We start from the raw sequence: 18,587 nt of genomic DNA, 5'->3' as shown, positions 1-18,587 counted from the left end.
ACTTACTAGCTGTGTGACCCTGGGCAAGTCACTTAACCCCAATTGCCTCACAAAAAAAAAATAATAATAATAATTTAAAAAAAAAACATACTAAACCCAGCTCCCACAAAAACACCCTAGTAAGTCCCTAAAAATCCATCAGAAAGAGCAATGATAAAGAAAATCAAAGGGCTCTCAGGGAGGGGGAAGCCTTGGTGAGTAAGTCAGGGCAGTGACACAGGAGGAACTTAGACCCTGAATCAAGTTGGGTGTAAGAGGCTTATGACCTCTTAGCCATAAGAGATGTCATCTGTGCTGTGGTTCTGATATTCCTAATGCTGTTCCTGTTCACTGTCAATTACTTAATCTAAAAACACCCATTCCCCTGACCCAGTGAACTGCAAAGATTTGACATCACCCACCAAAGATGGTGCAGATTGAAGGAAGGAGGCAAAGGATAGGATTTCTGGTCTTCCTTCTCTTCCATATTTCTGGCCACTTCCTCAGGGCCTGGGAGTGGGAGTTATGGGGGAGGGGTTAAAATTTTTTGTTGCATGTTTATTTTAGTTTGGGTGGTTTTTTTCTCTAACATTGCCTATGCCAGGTTCCTCATATGCAGGAGTAGGACTATCCAGAAAAAGCCTTAAAGTCATTTATATACCCAAAGAGGTAGGATGTAATAAGATTACTATTTAAATTAGCATTCCTCCTTCCCCTCCACCCCCCATCCCACATTGGTTGTTAGGCAGGTTCTTTCCCTGAGAGGTGATAAAGCTGGCTCCTTTCCTACTACATACAAATATGCCTATGTTTCCCCCATCCTAAAAAAACCTTCACTTGATCCTTCCATCCTCACTATTGTGAGAAATGACTATTTCTCTTATATTTAATAACTAATTATTGTATTAGGACCAAGGTTTCCCCCTTTTCTACTTCCTCATTCAGAAACCAACCACTGTGGAAAATTTCAGAGATTTATCCAGAGATCTAATCAGACAGTAAAAGAAATTCTAAGTTTGGGCTAATAGTTGTATTCCTGCTCATTGTGTTGGCTCAGACAGGTCTTGGGAAAATGTTGATTCTCCGTATTATGAAAACAGGTGATACGGAAATTATGTCTCTAGGACCAAGATTTGAGTGACCTATGTCACATATCCCTAGATAGCCCACCTCCCATTTGATTAACCAATCAGAGGTGATTAGGCATCCCTCAGGAACACCTCCTTTTTGAACAGTATATAAGCTGTGACCCCATGGCTATTAGGGGTCTTTGGTCTGAAAAAGAGCCAAACAATCATCCTTTTATTAATACCCTGATGGCTTTATTAATAAAATGATTAAATTACCCAGAAACTATGTCTCTCATATTTCAATTGTCACACTATTGGGTGGCGCAGTGGATAAAGCACCGGCCCTGGATTCAGGAGTTCCTGAGTTCAAAACCAGCTTCAGACACTTGACACTTACTAGCTGTGTGACCTTGGGCAAGTCACTTAACCCCCACTGCCCCGCAAACAAAAACAAAAACAAAAAAACAACAATCAATTGTCACACTATTGTCCTATACATCTTCTGCCTTTTATGGCTAAACTCCTTGAAAAGGACACCTACAATAAAGGCACCTACACTTTCTTTCATCATTCTCTACTTAAACCCCTACATGACCTCATCATTCCACTGAAAGTGCTCTGTCCAAAGTTACCAATGATCTTTATTCTTTTTTTTTTCAGGGCAATTGGGGTTAAGTGACTTGCCCAGGGTCACCCAACTAGTAAGTGTCAACTGTCTGAGGTCAGATTTGAACTCAGGTCCTCCTGACTCCAGGCCCAGTGCTCTATCCACTGTGCCACTTAGCTGCCCCCTATCAATGATCTTTTAATTGCCAAACCCAATGGCCTTTCCTCATATCTCATTTTTCCTTGACTTCTCTGCAGCCTTTTAACACTGTTCATTGCCCTCTTTTCCTCAATAGTTTCTTCTCTCTAGGTTATTGTGGTACCACTTTCTTCTCATAACTCTCCACCTCCAAAGAAAGAACTGATATTAATTGAATACAGACTGAAGCATGTTATTTTTCAACTTCTTTCATTTTTTTCTTTTATTCAAGTTTTCTTGTATAAAATTACTAATATGGTAATGTTTTATATAATTGCACATGTATAACCAATATCTGGTTGCTTGCCATCTCAGGGAGGGGGGAGGGGAGGAAATATAGAATTCGGGACTCAAAACTTTAAATAAAATTGTTTTTAAAAAAAAGGCAAGTTTGTTCTTGTCAGCCTACTACTCAAACTCCAGTGGTTCCCTATTGCCCTCAGGACCAAATACAAAATATTCTGCTTGGTATTCAAATCCCTACATAACCTACTAACCTACCACTTCTTATCTTTCCCATCTTCTTACCTTTTATTCCCTGCCACATTCTTTTTCATTTAGTGACACTGGCCTCCTAGCTATTCCACAAAGAAGACACTCCATCCTCAGCTCTGGGTATTTTCTCTGGCTGTCCCCCATGCCTAGAATGCTCTCCCTCTTCCACTCTAACCACTGACCTCCCAGGTTTCCTTTTTAAGTCCCAATTAAAATCCCATCTTCTATAAGAAGCCTTTTCCAACCTCGTGCCAATTCTCGTGCCTTCTCTCTCAATTTTTGTCATAATTATTCTGTATATACTTTGTTTGTAAGTATGCCATTGCTTGTTGTCTGTCCCATTAGATTGGGAACTCCTTCAGGTTGGAGGCTGTCTTTTGTCTCTTTTTGTATCCCTAGCACTTAGCATAGTGTTTGCCACTTAATAAGTATTGACTGACAAAGTTGTCCTCTAGACCTGAAAGACAGGCTGCTATGGCTCAAACTGTTTCTTAGTTGATGTAGCTTCCTACTGATCTCTGACCATAATGACAAGGTTTCCAAGTCACCTAAAGAAGTAAAAAGCCCCACCCATATGGGGTTGGGATCCTTCAGGCTTGGTGAATGTCCCAAGGACACTACAAGTTACCACCCGGACCAATGGTGATCAGAGACTTTGAGTGACTACTCAAGCTAAGTGCTGCAGTATTCTTGCAATGTTATAACTAATGGTTTTATTATTGTTGTTATTATTATTATTTATTATTATTCTATTACTAACTGTCAAAGTACATCATTTTCTTTTTTTTTTTTTTTTAGTGAGGCAATTGGGGTTAAGTGACTTGCCCAGGGTCACACAGCTAGTAAGTGTTAAGTGTCTGAGGCCAGATTTGAACCCAGGTACTCCTGACTCCAGGGCTGGTGCTCTATCCACTGCACCACCTAGCTGCCCCCCCCCCCTTTTTTTTTTTGGTACATCATTTTCAATATCTAAGCTAAACTAAAAGACCAGGCTGACTCAGGCCTACCCATTATAGGAGCAAAAATTCAATCCATCAAGTCTATCTCTTTTAAAAATTTTATTTCCTACTTTGCTGACCAATGAGGAATTAGCTGGACTGAGAATTCATCTTTATGGAGCAAAGCATTTATAACTTCTCAATTTATCCACATGAAAAAGGACAAAGAATAATCCTCACAGAAGCCTCCAAATGACTGAACTGATTTTACAAAAGCAAATCAAATGTAAGCTATCCAAGACATTGAATTCTACAACTGAAAAATACTCTGAAATTTTTCTTGCAACTGTCCTAGCTCCTTAGTAATGAAATACAATCCATTCTCTGACTCTCCCATACTTAAAGTCTCTCCCTGAGAAGTAGTATTTGGCAAAGAGGAATGGGAAAGAGAGCTACTAATAGAGCAAGCCAATCCCTCTTTTGCCACCTGCTGGAAGTAAAGAAGGTAAGCATTAATATGAATTCTAATGTCTTTCAAAGATCTTTTTCTCTATAATGTTGTTATCAATGTATAAATTGTTCTCCTAGTTGGCTCACTTCACTCCGCCTCTGTTCACTCAATTCTTTCTAGTTTCCTCTCAAATTGTCCATTTTATTATTTCCTATAATCAATCAAAAAATATTTATCAAGTGCCTACTCTGTGCATGGTACTGTGCTAAGCATTACATACATACAAAAAGAAGCAAAAGAATAGTCCTTCCCTTTAAGGAGCTTACAATCTAATACAGGAGACAATATGCAAATAAATATATATTATAAGCAAGCTAAATACAATATAAATAGGAAATGACTAAAAGAAGGAAGGCACTAGAATTAAAAAAGGTTTGGGAAAGACTTCCTAAAGAAGACGGGATTTTAATTGGGACTTAAAGGAAGCCATGGGAGGTCAGTAGTCTGAGTGGAATGGGAAGAGTACTCCAGGAATGGGGGACAGCCAGAAAGAATGCCCAGTGCAGAGAGATGTAGTGTCTGGTTTGTAGAATAACCAGGAGGCCAGTATCACTGGCTATAAGAATACATGTTGTGGGGGCAGCTAGGTGGCGCAGTGGATAAAGCACCAGCCCTGGATTCAGGAGTTCCTGAGTTCAAATCCGGCCTCAGACACTTGACACTTACTAGCTGTGTGACCCTGGGCAAGTCACTTAACCCCCATTGCCCTGCAAAAAAAAAAAAAAAAAAAAAAAGAATACATGTTGTGGAGTAAAGTCTAAGAAGATGGGAAAGATAAGAGGGGACTAGGTTATGAAGGGCTTTGAAACCAAACAGAGCATTTTTTATTTGATCCTGGAAGCAACAGGAAGCCACTGAAGTTTATTGATCATGTGTATGGGAAGTAGAGGGAGTAGGAGATGACATGATGAGATCTACACTTTAGAGGCTGAATGGATTCCGATGGACTGGAGTGGGAAGAGACTTGAGGCAGGGAGATCCATCAATAAGATATTATAAAAGTCTAGTTGTAAGGTGATGAGAGCTTGCACTAGAGTGGTGACTATGTCAGAGGGGAGCAGGGAATTTATTTGAGAGATGTGGCAAAGATGAAATCAACAGACTTTGGAAACAGACCGGATATGTGGATTGAGAGATGTCAGGAATCCAGAAATATTCCAATAATATTCCATTACATTCATATATCACAATCTTTTTTGCCATTCCCCCAGAGAGTGACACCCCCTTAGTTTGCAATTTGGGGCAACTCCAAAAAGAACTACTATAAATATCTTGTACATGTAAGTCTTTTACCTTTACCTTTCATCTTTCTTTGGAGAATTCTAGTAAATGGTATAGTTGGGTCAAAGGGTTCACAACTTTTGGGGTTTCCTAACTTTTGGCACATAGTTCCAAGCTGCTTTCCAGAATGGCTGAAGCAATTCCTGGAACCAGGAATACCTAATGTTCAAATCTGGCAGCAGGCTGAACTCAGCCATTTCCTAGCTCTGCGACCCTGGGTAAGTCAGGATCAAATCTCTATTTGCTTCAGTTTTCTCAAATGTAAAATAGAAATAATAATTGCTATTGAGTCATTTCAGTCATGTCCAACTCTCGTTTGGGGTTTTCTTGGCAAAGATACTGGAGTGGTTTGCCATTTTCTTCTACAGCTCATTTTATAGATGAGGAAACTGAGGCAAACAAGGTTAAGTGACTTGCTCGGGGTGACACAGCTGGTGTCTGAGGCTTGATTTGTACTCAAGTCCTCCTGACTCCAGAGTTGGCGATCTATCCACTGTACCACCTAGCTGCCCCAGAGATAATAACACCTGCCTCCTAGGTTTGTTGTGAAGATCAAATGAAATACTTGTAAAGTGCTTAGCACCGTGCCTTGCACTTAGTAGGAACTTAATAAATGCCTTTTTTCCTCCTTCCTTCCAATTTATAGCTCTAACAATAGTGCACTAGTGTACCTGTTTTCCTAGAGCTCCTCCAAAATTTGTCATTTTCCTTTTTTGTCATCTTTGTCTGATGGGTATGAGGTGAAACCTCAAAGTGCTTTAATCTGCATTTTTCTAATTATTAGTGATCTAGCACATTTTTTCTTATCATTATTGCTAACTTGGATTTACTCCTTTGAGAAGTACCTGTTCATATCCTTTCACCATTTATCTATTGGGAGATGGCTCATAATTTTAAAAGATTATATCAATTTCTTATATAATTTGGATATTAGAATTTTATCAGAGAAACTTGTTTCTCTCTATTGCTTGTTTAGTCATGAACTCTTCCCCTACTCATACATCTAGAAGGGAATTTCTTCTTTGCTCCTCTAATTTGTGATGTTACTTTTGATACCCAGGTCATATATCCATTTGGAATTTAACTTGGTATATGGTGTGAGTGTTGGTCTAAACCTAATTTTTATGACACTGCCGTTAGTTTTTCCAGTAATTTCTTGTCAAATAGTGAGTCTTTCCCCCACAAAGACTGGGGGTCTTTGGGTTCATGAAACACTATGCTACTATGAACTATGTTTATTTTCTTTTGTATGCTGTGTACTAATCTGTTCAATAGATTCACCTTTTTTTTAAACCAGAACCAAATTGTTTTGATGATTACTGCTTTATACGACAGCTTAAAATTTGATACCCATAGACCCCCTTCCTTCCCACTTTTTTCATTATGATCCTTGAGAGTTTTGGACTTTTGTTCTTCCATGTGAGTTTCATTATTATTCTTTCTAGAAGTAAAATATTTCTATGATAGTTTAATTGGTGTCACTGAATAAGTAACTTGTCATTTTTATTATGTGGGATCAATCTACCCATAAGCAATTAATGTTTCTCCAATTCTTTAGTTCTGTCTTTATTTGTTCAAGAGTATCTTATAATTGGATTCATATAGTGCTTGGGTATGCTTTGGTGGATAAACTCCCATATATTTTGTACATTCTGTAGTTACTTTGAATGGAATATCTCTTCTAGTTATTCCTACTGGGTTTTGTTCCTGCTACAGAAGATTGCTGGTTATTTATGTGGATTTATTTTAGATCCTGCAACTCTGCCGAATTTACTAATAATCTGAATTAATTTTTGATGGATTCTTAAGGGTTTTCTAACTATATCATTTGCAAAAATTGTTTCTTCTTTGCTAATGATTATGACCTTAATTTCTCTTTCTTGTCTTATTATTACACCTAGCACTTCTACCACTATGTTAAACAGTAATGGTGATATAACAGGTTTCTCTGATTGACCCAATCTCAATGGAAAGGCTTCTAGCTTTCCTATGTTATCTAGAATGTTTGCTTTAGGACTCAAATAGTTTACCGTATTAAGGAAAGGTCCACTAATCTCTATGTTTTCTAGAATTAACCAAAATGGGTACTAGATTTTATCAAAAGTCATTTCAGCAGGGCAGATAGGTGGCGCAGTGGATAGAGCACTGGCCCTGGATTCAGGAGGACCTGAGTTCAAATCTGGCCTCAGACACTTGACACTAGCTGTGTGACCCTAGGCAAAGTCACTTAACCCTCACTGCCCCGCCAAAAACAAAACAAAACAAAACAAAAACCATATTAGTATCATAGAAAGTGAAAGTTGTCATCTTTTCTTATTACAAATGATTTATGTAAAATTGGAATTAATTGTTCTTTAAATGTTCAATGATATTCACTTAGAAATCCATGTGTTCTTGTAGTTCATTTCTTTAGGATTTTATTTTTCGGGTTTTTTTCAATTTCTTTTTCTGATACTGGGTAATTTAAATAGTCTACTTTTTTTGAAAATCTGTGTATTTTATATTATTGTAAATATTCATCAATTTCATCTGCTATCAATTTTATTAGCATATGATTGGGCAAAATCTTTCTGATAATTTCCTTTATTTTGTCTTCAATTGTTATATCTTTTTTTTTATTTTGATATGAACAATTTGGTTTTTCTCTTTTTAAAAAATCAGTTAATTATTTTATTTGTTGTTCTTTTTAAACCTTATGCTTTGTTTTGTTACTAGGGTTCACTGAAATGGTGGGAGAGTATACTGGAAAATTACTAATGTCAAAAAAAGTGGTAATTTTAAAAAGAAAACTGCATTTTAGTATGGTATATTTTTTAATATATTATAACACATATGATCTATGATTAATCATAACTGCAACCTGAAGATTTGGCAAGAAAAATAAAACTAAAGCATCAACAGCAAGTTTATCCTATCAAGTTATGCAGAGTGTACATTGAACATTCTTCTCTCTATCTCGAAAAAGTAATCAATAAAACCTACCAGAGTGATGAAATCATCTGAAAGATCAAATTCATTTCTCCAAGTTTCTCTTTTGTACAGTTTGATGGTGTTTCCTACTGGAATTGCCAGTAACTGTTAGAAAGATAAATATTGTAAATTAAATTAAACAACTTCAGGCTAAGTTTAATTTAGAAAAGAAAAAATAAATGAAAATTTTAATGTATATTATTGAAACATTAACTATACCGAGAAAAAAGAAAGCTATTTATTACTAACTGAAACATTTTAAATATAATACTATGGAGATTCTATCCTACTCTCCTTAACTTATTATACTAAAATTTTGGTGTATGATACTATTACTTAAAAACTGGCAACTACTAATTTAAAAAATGGATATCCAAACACTAGGTATTGAGAAGCTGTATAATTGGTCTCCTCTGATGAGCATGACCTGTGAGAAGGAGATGTAGTGATGGAATGGCCAGAGAAAGAGAATATTATCCATCTTCAAAAAACCTAGAATTCTTTCAACATTTTGAAAGTAACTTTTAGTTTTTAAATTTTACAAGTAAAATTTCTTACACATTTCCAATTTTACAAGTAAAATTTCTTACACATTTCCAACTGTTAACATATTGAGAGAGGGAATACTATGTACTTCTAATGCTAATTCCAAAATCCAAAATAAAAACATGTCAATTTTTATCATTTTAATGTGGCAAGAAAAAAATTTAGAGTTAAACTTTTGATTTAAGGAAAGAGAAATAAAAATTGTGGATTTTTTCAATGTAGAATATACAATTCTTAAAATGTCATTTTAGTCTTAAAACACTTCAATAAAAAAGGTTTCAGGGCAGCTAGGTGGTGCAGTGGATAGAGCACTGGCCCTGGAGTCAGGAGTACCTGAGTTCAAATCCGGCCTCAGACACTTAACACTTACTAGCTGTGTGACCCTGGGCAAGTCACTTAACCCCAATTGCCTCACTAAAAAATTTTTAAAAATAAAAAATAAAAGGTTTCAAATTATTTCCCCATTATCTTTCATTTAGATTCTGAAGTTTCTGAGTATATTGAAGATCCCACAATCAAAAGCTGACAAATATGAGCAAAAAATTAAAATAAAGGTTAAAATGTTTGCAATTTTAGAACCAGGAGAACATTGTACACAGTAACAACAACATTGTGTAATGATCAGCTATGATAGACTTAGCTCCTCTCAGCAATACAATGAGCCAAGATAATTCCAAAGGACTCATGATGGAAAATGCTCTCCACATCCAGAAAAAGAACTGTGGAATCTGAATGCAGATTGAAACACACTATTTTTACTTTTTTGGGTTTTTTGAGGTTTTCCCCTTTTGTTCTGATTCTTCTTTCACAACATGACTAATGTGGAAATATTTAATGTGATTGTATATAGGTATAAAACCTATTATCAGATTGCTTGCCACCTTGGGAAAAGGGGAGGGAAGGGAGAGAAAAAAATTTGGAATCCAAAATCTTATAAAAATAAACATTGAAAACTATCTTAACACATAAATGGAAAAAAATTAAATACTATTAAGACTGAAAAAAAATATTTGCAAGTTTTCCTTACCTTCCCACTTTTTGGCTGCCAGGCAAGTCTGCATATTGATTTTGCATTTATCACATCGTTGCACTTTTGTAGCAATGGCCAACTAATAGCACATGTCTGATTTTTTTAAAAAATAGAAAATTATTTCCCTTTGTGAAAAATCTCAGAAAATTATGGGTAGCGCAAATGTAAAATTTTGAAGCAACATAAAATTAACATGATAGGCACTTAATAAATGCTAGTTAATTCATCTATAGGAATATGTAAATAGAAAAAAGGTAATTAATTGCTAGCTGAGGGTAGGAAGGGGAATTAAAATTAGAAAAGGTCTCATGAAGAAAGTGGTGCTTGGTTTGAAACTTGAAGAAAACTAGGGATTCTAAGAGGCTGAGAGGAGGAGGGAATTTATTTCCAGTATGAGGGACAGGAGATAGATCACTGTGTATGACAAACATACAGTCCAGTAAGGCTGGACAGTAGTGGGTGTTCAGGGTACAAGGAACATGCAATACCATTGTAAAAGTAAGTTTGGACTAAGATTTGAAGAACTTTAACATCTAGAAGAGTTTATATTTTATCCTTGAAGAAATAAGAAGCCTCTGGAGGCTTTATAAACATTAATTCCAGTCTTTATAAACATAACTTATGGGGGCAGCTAGGTGGCACAGTGGATAGAGCACCGGCCCTGGAGTCAGGAGGACCTGAGTTCAAATCTGGCCTCAGACACTTGACACTTACTAGCTGTGTGACCCTGGGCAAGTCACTTAACCCCAATTGCCTCACCAAAAAAAAAACAAAAACAAAAACATAACTTACTTATATGTCCCTTTGATCTATTATGTGTCTACAAAACACACAAATGTGTGAATAGACAAAAAGTCCATCTAATGTCACTCAAAGATGAGCAGAAGGGGGCAGCTAGGTGGTGCAGTAGATAAAGCACTGGCCCTGGATTCAGGAATACCTGAGTTCAAATCTGGCCTCAGACATTTGACAATTATTAGCTTTGTGACCCTGGGCAGGTTACTTAACCCCCATTGCCCCGCAAAAAAACAAAAACAAAAACAAAAAACAAAAATGAGCAGAAGAGACAAAAAGTTACACACCTAAACAGACATCAGGTTATTCAGATTAACGATATCATGCAGTATCATAAACAGTAAATATCTTGGCTAATCAGAAAATACACACAAATATTTAAACTGAAATGGATGAGTTTACCTGATCTGAGATTTGCCATACTTTAACTGAGCCATCACAACTTGCTGATGCCTGAATGGGTAAATGAAAGTTAAAGGTATATTTCTATTTATAAGGCTCATCCAAATGATAAAAGAAATATTGAATTATCAAATTGCATATAAGTTTCTACTTAATTATTCTCTTATAAATCTAAAAAATATACATTTATAGTGGGGAATAAATGAAAACAATTGAAAAACTACCAGAAAGATGTCCTTTGGATCAAAAGAAACACTTAACACAGGAGCATCATGTCCTCGAAATGTTTTCTGTTGACTACTATCCATCACATCCACAACTTTCACCATAAAATCACTGTAAACAATGAAATAATTATATAATAAAAGTAAAAATGGAAAACTTTTAAAAACCATGACTCAAATGTAATACATGCTTCAAAATAATTATAAGCATTTTAACAATGTCGATTTTGACTTCATTTAACTTTCAGCTCTGCTTCCACATGTAATCTGAAATTGCATGTCCAAAATCCTAATAATTTAGGTAAACATCTGCAACTATTTGTTAAACTTTTCTACATTTCCAATTTAAATAGTCTGTTTTAAAAATTGTGGGAGTACTCTATCACTGAACCTGTCCCCAAAGCAACCCATAATTTCCCCTATCCCTAATAAACAAGAGAAATTTCAAATGGCAGAATCTAACTTTGGTTCAGTTGTCTAGCCTTCACCAAAAGTATTTTAATAAGATTTTACAGCAAAAATTCACCTTTGAAAAAAAAAATTCACCTTTGTATCCTTTTTTCAATCAAAAACATACTGAGATTCATCTACAAAGTAGTATGCTAAAATTCAGTGTGAAGTTACAAAGGAAATAGTTAACTGCCTTCAAGAAGTTTACAATCCTAAAACTATTTTTAAAATATCTTTTTAGAATAATGTGACATAGTAGCAGATATAACAAAACCAACTAGGTCAGAATATTGTAGTATCACAGATCTAGAGAAGGAAGGTACCTCAGAGGCCATCTATCTAAGCAACCCCCTTATTTTATATATGAGAAAACTAAGGCACAAAGAAGTTAAATGACTTGCCCTGAGTCTCACAGGTCGGATGTAGGATCTCCAGATCCTCTGATGCAGATCTAGTATGGTCATTTTTGCTGTTTTCTGGGAACATCACTAATTTTTCAATTATTTAAGGTTCAATTTTTTTTTTAGTGATCTTTACATTTACACTACAATAGTTACTGTGTAAATTGCTCTCCTGGTTCTGCTTACTTCACTCTGTACTAGTTTACACAAAGCTTCCCTTTCTCTTAATGTCTGAGCTATTTTATACTCTACATTAATATTTCCAGTACATTCACATACCACAGTAGTTTTTTTTAATCTATTCCCCAAATAATGGGCAATCACCTTGTTTCTAGCTCTTTGCTAACACAAAGACTAAATTTACAAATATTGTGGACCTCTATCTATCAATCACAGAAGTGAGTATATGCTCAATGTGGACTACTGAGTTGCTTTTCTTCTCTAATTAGGTCAAACTAAAATTCAAAATAACTAGACTAGTTCGAATAGCACATCAGTGTTCCTGTCCTTCTACAGTCACTCCAACAATGATTGTTCCCAACTTGCGCCAAGGACATTTTGTGCCAAACTGTTAGTTTTTCCAACCTCAAACATTACCCAGATCCAGCAGCAATTTTAGCACCATCTCTATTAAAGACCACATGGTTTGCATTTGTAGTGAATCGAGTCAGTATGCCATCTGGAGCTCCATCAGGGAATGTATGAAGTTGAATAGTATTGTTAGATACTGAGGTAACCAATTTTCCTTTCTAAAAAAAAAAATGCACAAGAATTTATCAATTACAAAATTGTAAAATGAAAAATGTTTGACAAGATGGATCAAAATTGACCTGAAATGTTTCCAATATTCAAAACTTCAAACTATTAAATCTCCTAAATATCAATTGAGTAGCTTTTAGAATATTCGACAGTTAATAAAACATACTCTGAAAACACATTTCTATTTCTCTAATAATTGACAGATCATTAACTCAATTATACACTATAAGACATTAGGAAATATTCAAAAGATATATATGTATATATAAAAATTAAAGGGAACATTTAAAAATTTGATTATCATTCTTTACCTCAACATTCAAGAAAAGCGGGGATATGGTAAGGCTCATTTTTAAAGCAAAAAAATGCCTTTGTCTTTTATTATTTTAATTTGCTGGATTCTAGCACAACAAGTGCTCTCTTATGCAAGAAATATTACTTAACTTTTAAAAATTACATACAATCTTTCCTTCTTTGCAGAGATATGGAGTTATAAGTGTAGAATACTGAATATAACATTAGACTCTATGCTTTGATTATGCTAAACCATTTTTCTTTTTTTTTCTTTAATAGGATACAGGGGAAAGCAAGGGAAAATATTCAGAAATGAAGGTAATATAAAAACAAAAAAAAGTTCAAAAACCATGTCCATATCCCTAAATGTACTAAAAGGTACACTAATGTATACTATTTTGTTTTTTGTTTTTTTGTTTTTTTTGGTGAGGCAATTGGGGTTAAGTGACTTGCCCAGGGTCACACAGCTAGTAAGTGTCATGTGTCTGAGGCCAGATTTGAACTCAGGTACTCCTGAATCCAGGGCCTGTGCTTTATCCACTGTGCCACCTAGCTGCCCCACACTAATGTATACTAGATGTATTCAAAAGTTGACATTTTTCAGTCCTTGGTGTTTTTATTTCTTAAAGAGATTTTATGTTTCTGAAAAGGCTTTAGTTTGCCAAAGTATGAGAAAACTAAGGCACAAAGTATGAGATTTAGACTACTATGCCTACTTTTAACAAAAAGATCTTATAATCATTTTTAATACCTTTAAAGCACATGAATAAGCCCTGTCTCCAACATTAATAGATTTAGGATCATCGTCATCCAGGTCTTTCCAAATTCTCACATCTCCATCACTTCCACACGTTACAATACAACTGTTAAAAAAAATTACACTTATAAACATATATGTACAAACATACAGCCCATATTCACAACATATTACAATACTCACCTAGTTTTTTTATCCTATTAAATGCTAATTTAAAAGTCTCACACATTGTTACCATTTTTTTATGGATTCAAGCTGCCATTTGATATATTCACTCACATTTAAACAAAAGATAACATTAACTTCCTTCAGCTGTTAAAATATATAAAAGGGGGCGGGGTTCGTTAGGACAAGATTTCTAAGGACCCTTTCCTGCTCTAAGTTTTAAGATACTATAGTTATTTATGATCCCTAAAAGGAAAATATCAATCAATAAATAGCATGAAAAACATATGAGCTCAATTGTTCACAGTTTATATGAATTGTGGCATATAACATACAGATCACATTTATATGAGACTTTAAGGTTCTACTTCTCATTACTATGCCCTGCCTCCTGACTGAGCTCCCAGAATCCCCCGGCCATACCTCCTTCTGCTTCTTCAGAGACTCTGAGAAAAAAGTGATACCATCTGCCTTGAGGTCAGGCTTTGAGGGACAATCTTGAACTATATTGATATACATGTATCTTAAACCTGCTTCCTTCTAAAGACCCACCGCCTTTAGCTGATATTCTGCCTAGATTCATTCACTCCAAACCCACTTCCCAATACCAACTTCTGCACCTTTATTTCCATCCCTCTCAACCCTATCCAGAAATATCCTAGTCCAAAAATGCCTATACATGTATTGTGCTCTCTGGAATGCTTGCTCCATAATTAACAAACTTCATGTGATTATAAACCTCTTCTTCTTTCTCTCCTACCTTCTGGCATTCACTGAAACCTGGCTCCCTCCTGATGACACAGTTTCTTTGGCCACCCTTTCTAGCACTGATTACACTTTCTTTCATATCATTCCTCTTATCATTCATTCATGGAAGAGTTTCTCCCTACTATCATTTCCAGATTCTCCCTTTACTATCATCAACTATAGAGTTCTTTGGCATTTAATGTTCTTTATGACTTGGCCCCTTCCTTTCTAGCCTTCTTACACAATACTCCAGGGTGTATGGGTGTGCAGGGAAGACTAGTACCTCTGGTATTAAGGCTACCAAGTCCTTTTCAGGGTTGCTTTCCACCTTTGGCATCCAACTCTCACCTGTGGCTCCAAGAAGCTGCAGCCACATCCTTGTAAACCATTTCAGCAGATGGGTCAAATCAAATTGAGGGTAACTGAGGATTCTTAAACCTATCAATGAGTTGGGGAGTTGCCTACTCAAAGCGTGTGAAGACTTCCCTCAGCAGAATGGGTACATGAGAACAATTTGTTCCAATGGCCATGAAGGCGCCTGAAGCAGGCACTGTGGAGTGTTGAGAGCTTTGTTAGACACTGAAGATGCCAAAGTCATCCACTGTATCCCTAAGCCATCACCAGTTGTCTTAGCTTTTGTGTTGCCACTGGACTCCAATGACTCTGGAACAGAGAGCGAGTCCAACGATTTCACACAATTCTGCCTCCTTTAAGGTTAATTTCCACTTACTACATATCTTGTATTTACCTATTTGCATATTTTCTCTTCCAGTAGAGTCAAAACTCCTTGAAGGAAGGTGGGTGGTTTTTTTTTTACTTTCTTTGTATCCTGAGTACTTGGCAAAGTATACCTAGTAAACACTTAATAAATGTTCCCCTCTCAGGAATTAATGAATTATACAAATAGATCTGGAAAGAAACTTAGAGGTCACTTAGTCCAACCCCTTTATTTTATAGATGAGAAAATTTTGGCAGAGAGGTGAAATCATTTGCCCAAAGTAATATAATAAGGAGCAGCACCAAAATTTAATCCCAGGTCTTCTGACTGCAAATCCAACACTTTTTCTACCACACCACACTGCTAAGTGCATATACTGGTAAATGTTTCCTAGGTAACACATATATTATCATTTCCATTTTACAAATGAGCCAATAAAGGCTTAGAGAATTTAAGTAAATTGTTCATGTCACATAGCAATTAAGAGAGATTTAAGTCAGATATAACCTATTGTATTTAGCTGCTTGAATATGTTGGTGATCTCTGAGAGAGCAATTCTAGTTACAGTTTGGGAACAAAAGCCAGATTACAAAGAGTTGGGGAATAAGTAAATAGTTAAGAAAAAGAAACATTATATAGACTCTCATTTTTAGAAGTACAGCAGGGGCAGCTAGGAGGCCCAGTGGATAGAGCACCGGCCCTGGGCAAGTCACTTAATCCCAATTGCCTCACAAAAAACAAAAAAAAGAAGAAGTAGTACAGCAGTATTTGTTTCTATCAAGTATGGTTCACTGGATAGAAAAGAATATACCTAAGGATATCTAAGGATATACTTAGAAATAAAAACAGAAGTTATAAAGAAAAATATTATTTTAAAGTAAAATAAGGCTTGTTACTAATATTTAGCACAGAGAAACCTTAGTATATTTGTAGGCCAAGGGAAAGGATCCAATAGAGAAAAATGAAAGGTAATAAAAATAGTATTTGACATTTAGATAACACTTCGTTAGCAAAATAAATTACATACATTCTATCATTTGAACCCCACAACAATTCTGTAAAGTGAAAAAAGGAAATAAATTGGTATTGATTATTTTGATTGTATTTTTAGTTTGCTTGTAGAATTAAGCTCCTTTCTTTAGGAAAAGCGAGCACTAACAGCTAAACTAGACAAATATGGTTTCTTAAGTCTAGGTTACAATAGATTTAGTGAAGACAGGTTGATAAAACTTTATCATTTAGTAGTAAATAATTTAGAGGAATAAAATAATCATAGGATTATAAGGCTTTGGCTTTTTTAAAGACAAATACCCCTTTCTAGTTTCTAGCAGAAAGGGGGATTGACCAAAAGCTAGATTCCCCTTTCTAGCAGCTAGAAAAAAGTCAGACAGTTCCTCTTTCCCCTCCTTTCATTAAGGAAGGAATATCTTAGTGAATAAACTCCCCTTTCCTCTTGAGCTAGAGTCTAAGTTGAGTAATGGAATCTTCTAAGGAAGATGGGGGAGGGGGGTGTTACCAAAGATACCACCTGTAAAGCAAGGACTTCTGAGGTAGATTAAGAAAGTCCAGAAGAAGCTAACTATTCAAGTCACCTGCCTAGTCCAGTTGAATAATGTTCAAAACAAGTTTCTGTCCTTTTTAAAATTTCTCTTTTCTATTATAAAAATCAGTTCTGTAAATCACTTGGGGTCTCTGACATCTAAGGAGGCAAAGAACCTGATTTGATATGCAAATACTAGCTTTATAAATAAAATCAGAGACATGAGGACTTTGTCCTCACTTTCCTTTTATTTCAGATAATTAATTTCAACAGAGGTATAAGTATTATTATCTCAATTTTTGAGGTCAAAAACTGATGCTCAGGACTTCCCGACTCTAAAACAGTTCCAAAGTCTGTGATTTTATGATCTGACATTTGGCATTATCCCTTCCTTGAATAATTCTGGGTCAAATGCATATTTAACATACAAAAGTGTATTACATTTCTAAAAGTTTACACATTTAAACATTCTGTTTACTATACTAATATTTCATATCTGCATAAAATATTAGGAAAATACATTACCTCCCAGAATCATCAAAACAAACATCTGTATGTCCCTCTGGATGTCCATATCTCATTGGCATTTGCGAGGCAGGCATCTTCTCCTTTTGCTATCCGAAACAGGTTTTTCTAAAAAGCTACCTTAAATTTTAAAATATAGTAAATTAAATTTAAATTAGCTACTCGGTGATAAAGAACATAAACCAATGTAATTCCTAACCTTGACTCTAGAGAGCTGATGAAACTATTACCTCCTCTGAGTAGAGGTGGTCAACTACAGGGGGCAATGAAGCATAGATGCTTACAGATATGGTCAAAGCCTGAGTTTGTTTTTGTTTAACTGTACATCTTTGCTATGAGGGAGGGTTCTGTGGAGAACTGATTATTGGGAAATGACAGCTGTTTTTTAAAAATCCATACAACATTTAAACACTTTGAAAAGCTGACTGATAACCTGACTGCCTTCAGTACTAGTCCTGCGCCTAACCAATATAAATTGACAGATGATTCCACCTCCTACAGAAAGTCTTCCCCAACCTCTCTTAATTGCAGTGCCTTCACTATATTAATTTTTCTTGGTTATCCTGTATAAAGCTTCTTTGTAAATATTTGCTTGGATGTTGTCTCCGTTAAATTGTCGGCTCCTTGAGGGCAGGGATAGTCTTTTGCCTCTTTGTAACCCCAGCGCTTAGCACAGCACCTAGCACATAGTGGGGGACATCTCCAGTGGTCCTGATCTATGTTTTGCTACTTAGACCCAGGTGGCTCTGGAGGAGAGAGTGATGCTGGCGACCTTGCACGGCCCTCCCTCACTAAAATCCAATTCACTGCAAGTCATGACATCATCTCCCGAACTCATGGTCCTCTTTGAGCACAAACAGCAGCACACAGTAGGCTCTTTACAAAAGTCTGTTGAACAGTATAGAAACTGACAAATTTGCATCTAGCTAAAGAAGGGTGACAGTGGGAAGGAAGGGAGTACTTAAGAAGAAATTAGCAATTTAAAACTGAACTTCCAAGAGTTGTTTTTCTGGGGAAAACCAAGCAGCGGAAGGAGGAGAGAGGGAAGAGAAGGGGATGAGGGGAAAGGGAGAAAGGGAGAGAGGGAGAGAGGAGACAGAGACAGCGAGGAAAAATGGTGTATTCTTTACAGTACTTTACTGTGGGGCCCAGGGGCCGGCGGTGAGGCTGCCTCACACCCGCGCA

General features: G+C 36.0%; 1 protein-coding gene across 1 annotated transcript in view; it reads right to left on the bottom strand.

Moving 5' to 3' along the window:
- Positions 1-18,587, bottom strand: part of WDHD1 (WD repeat and HMG-box DNA binding protein 1) — a 92,282-nt gene that overhangs the window by 73,447 nt on the left and 248 nt on the right. The window contains exons 2-8 of the mRNA XM_043986204.1: positions 17,403-17,522; positions 13,702-13,813; positions 12,495-12,646; positions 11,047-11,158; positions 10,823-10,873; positions 9,623-9,718; positions 8,062-8,154 (exon numbers count right to left, since the gene is read on the bottom strand). Coding sequence (XP_043842139.1) covers positions 8,062-8,154; positions 9,623-9,718; positions 10,823-10,873; positions 11,047-11,158; positions 12,495-12,646; positions 13,702-13,813; positions 17,403-17,479 — 693 coding nt within the window. The 5' untranslated portion in view covers positions 17,480-17,522. The remainder of the gene's footprint in view (positions 1-8,061; positions 8,155-9,622; positions 9,719-10,822; positions 10,874-11,046; positions 11,159-12,494; positions 12,647-13,701; positions 13,814-17,402; positions 17,523-18,587) is intronic.

This window comes from Dromiciops gliroides, chromosome 2, assembly GCF_019393635.1.
Source record: "Dromiciops gliroides isolate mDroGli1 chromosome 2, mDroGli1.pri, whole genome shotgun sequence".
Lineage (NCBI taxonomy): Eukaryota > Metazoa > Chordata > Mammalia > Microbiotheria > Microbiotheriidae > Dromiciops > Dromiciops gliroides.
This window is presented reverse-complemented; position numbering and strand designations above follow the sequence as displayed.